Raw genomic sequence first — 2,897 nt, 5'->3', positions numbered from 1 at the left:
CTCAGACCATCTTGTATTCAGCCAAGAGGCATTATGAAGGTGGCGGCAGAAGCAGACTCCAGGGATTCATGTTCCTGTCTCTAAGCGGTCTGCTCCTTCCGTCTTTTTGATCAACACCTAACCCTAACCAAAGGAACTCCAGCTAGTGCAACAAATTCTCTGATGATCAGTGAAGCAAAAGGTTATAAATGGGGGTAAAGGAGACCCTGTGGATAGGGGGATCACTGGGGGTTCAATGGGTGATGTAATGTGAATGTTATTGGGTTGATTTATGAACCATTCACACAGCAAATAACTATGCAACAGCACTTTATGGCCACTAGATGGAGCTGAGGAGCAAATGAATTTTCTATGCTCATCAGCTCCTTCTCGTGGCCATATTGCAGTATTACATTTCTAATGCTCCTCAGCGCCATCTAGTGGCCACATTGCAGTATTAAATTTCTAACATCTAGTGGCCATAGAGTAGTATTACATTACATATGCTCCTTGGCTCCATCTAGTGGCCATATTGCAGTATTACATTTCTAATGCTCCTCAGCGCCATCTAGTGGCCACATTGCAGTATTAAATTTCTAACATCTAGTGGCCATAGAGTAGTATTACATTACATATGCTCCTTGGCTCCATCTAGTGGCCATATTGCAGTATTACATTTCTAATGCTCCTCAGCGCCATCTAGTGGCCACATTGCAGTATTAAATTTCTAACATCTAGTGGCCATAGAGTAGTATTACATTACATATGCTCCTTGGCTCCATCTAGTGGCCATATTGCAGTATTACATTTCTAATGCTCCTCAGCGCCATCTAGTGGCCACATTGCAGTATTAAATTTCTAACATCTAGTGGCCATAGAGTAGTATTACATTACATATGCTCCTTGGCTCCATCTAGTGGCCATATTGCAGTATTACATTTCTAATGCTCCTCAGCGCCATCTAGTGGCCACATTGCAGTATTAAATTTCTAACATCTAGTGGCCATAGAGTAGTATTACATTACATATGCTCCTTGGCTCCATCTAGTGGCCATATTGCAGTATTACATTTCTAATGCTCCTCAGCGCCATCTAGTGGCCACATTGCAGTATTAAATTTCTAACATCTAGTGGCCATAGAGTAGTATTACATTACATATGCTCCTTGGCTCCATCTAGTGGCCATATTGCAGTATTACATTTCTAATGCTCCTCAGCGCCATCTAGTGGCCACATTGCAGTATTAAATTTCTAACATCTAGTGGCCATAGAGTAGTATTACATTACATATGCTCCTTGGCTCCATCTAGTGGCCATATTGCAGTATTACATTTCTAATGCTCCTCAGCGCCATCTAGTGGCCACATTGCAGTATTAAATTTCTAACATCTAGTGGCCATAGAGTAGTATTACATTACATATGCTCCTTGGCTCCATCTAGTGGCCATATTGCAGTATTACATTATACTCCTCAGCTCCATCTAGTGGCCATATTGCATATTTTAGGGGGGGGGGGCAGAGTTCTCCTTTAATATTCAGATTGTGTTGGGCTGTTCTCACCGGTCACGTTGATGGACATGATGACGTCTTTGCTCACGTTGCCCACCGTGTCGATGATGGCCGCCGCGTGAATGACCAGGTCAACCCCTTGGCAGGACCTGTGCAGGAAGTCGCTGTCTCGGATGTCGCCTTGCAGCGTCTTCACCGTCGCCACGCCCTGGAAACCTGCCGGGGATCGTAAGACGCATTTCAACCCTTGGCAGCAAAATAAAAAGTGGACCTGTCATTCGTACAGCGTGGGTGCACGCCGACATACCAATCCCAATATTATTTTTGAGAAGAGCCTCAGTCCTGCCAGATGACTATCCGTGCCTTCCTGTCCCTGTGACAACCGGCCTCACATTCCTTGTACAGGTGTCACAGGAACAGGAAGTGAGGGAAAATCTCCCCGATGTGGTCACAGACAGAAATAAAGACCTGACAAGGATACTAAAAACAAAAATGTAATTTATTGCGTCATACCATTCCCTAAAGTTCTTGTTTAAATCTGCTTATATTTTGCCCTTCCCCCTCCCATAGGATCATCACTAGTGATCCTATGATGGTCCTCCATGGTGTTTCCTGTTATAGGATGACAACGCTCTGTCCCCACCTTCCAATTGTGCTTCTGTGTTGTCACCCTGCCGCACAGGCTTCCAACGAAGACTACAGGCGGCCATTTCCATTACATAGACATAGAGCACTGTTGCCACCATCAGGAACCCCCCCCCTGAAAGATGCCGTGCAGCCATTGCTAGAGTGCATAGAGGCAGGAAGTGACCACAAAGAGGCTGCAGGAAATCAGCAGCACCGACTGAGCACTAAATGTCATCCAGTTTGGTTTTAAATCTCTCTGGGGGAAAATGAAACCATTTGCAGCCATCAAATTCACCCGGCTTGTGGCTCAGATTTGGTGGGGGGAGGGTGGGGGAGTCTGCTCAAATATGTGCTGCATTGGGCAGGGGCGTACCGAGGCCGGGTGCGGCCTTGGTGGACGCCGGCAGAGAGAGGAGGGAACATTCACCTGGCGGTATGAGGGTCCCCTCCTTTCTCCTGACACTGTCGGGCTCTCTGTCCATGACCGAGTGCCTGACTTTTTAGAGAGGGTGACACCAAAATGACTGTCACTCATTTTGGTGTCACCCCTCCAATGGTGTCACCCGGGTGCGGGCCGCACCCCCCTTGTGACGACACTGTGCGTGGGATCTGTACATATGAGGACTGTATGCACCGAGCGTGCGATTCCAGAACACATAGACAGGTCCCAGCCGCAAGGTGGGGGGCTGCACTCTGCATTAGAGGATCCAGTCAAAAATGGATAATAAAAAAAAAAAGTGGTAAAAAAATTATAAAAAATTAAACCCAATCCTGCCACCCCC

At 46.5% G+C, this 2,897-nt stretch overlaps 1 protein-coding gene across 1 annotated transcript in view; it reads right to left on the bottom strand.

Moving 5' to 3' along the window:
* The window catches only part of LOC108802532 (3 beta-hydroxysteroid dehydrogenase/Delta 5-->4-isomerase type 1-like), a 5,724-nt gene that overhangs the window by 2,024 nt on the left and 803 nt on the right, over positions 1-2,897 (bottom strand). Inside the window, exon 2 of the mRNA XM_018574394.1 lies at positions 1,540-1,704. Within this exon, the coding sequence (XP_018429896.1) occupies positions 1,540-1,704 (165 nt within the window). The remainder of the gene's footprint in view (positions 1-1,539; positions 1,705-2,897) is intronic.

This window comes from Nanorana parkeri, unplaced genomic scaffold (genome assembly GCF_000935625.1).
Source record: "Nanorana parkeri isolate BGI_ZX_2015 unplaced genomic scaffold, ASM93562v1 scaffold2926, whole genome shotgun sequence".
In the NCBI taxonomy this organism is placed as follows: Eukaryota; Metazoa; Chordata; class Amphibia; order Anura; family Dicroglossidae; genus Nanorana; species Nanorana parkeri.
The sequence above is the reverse complement of the archived record's forward strand: the minus strand, read 5'-3'. Positions and strand labels throughout refer to the sequence as shown.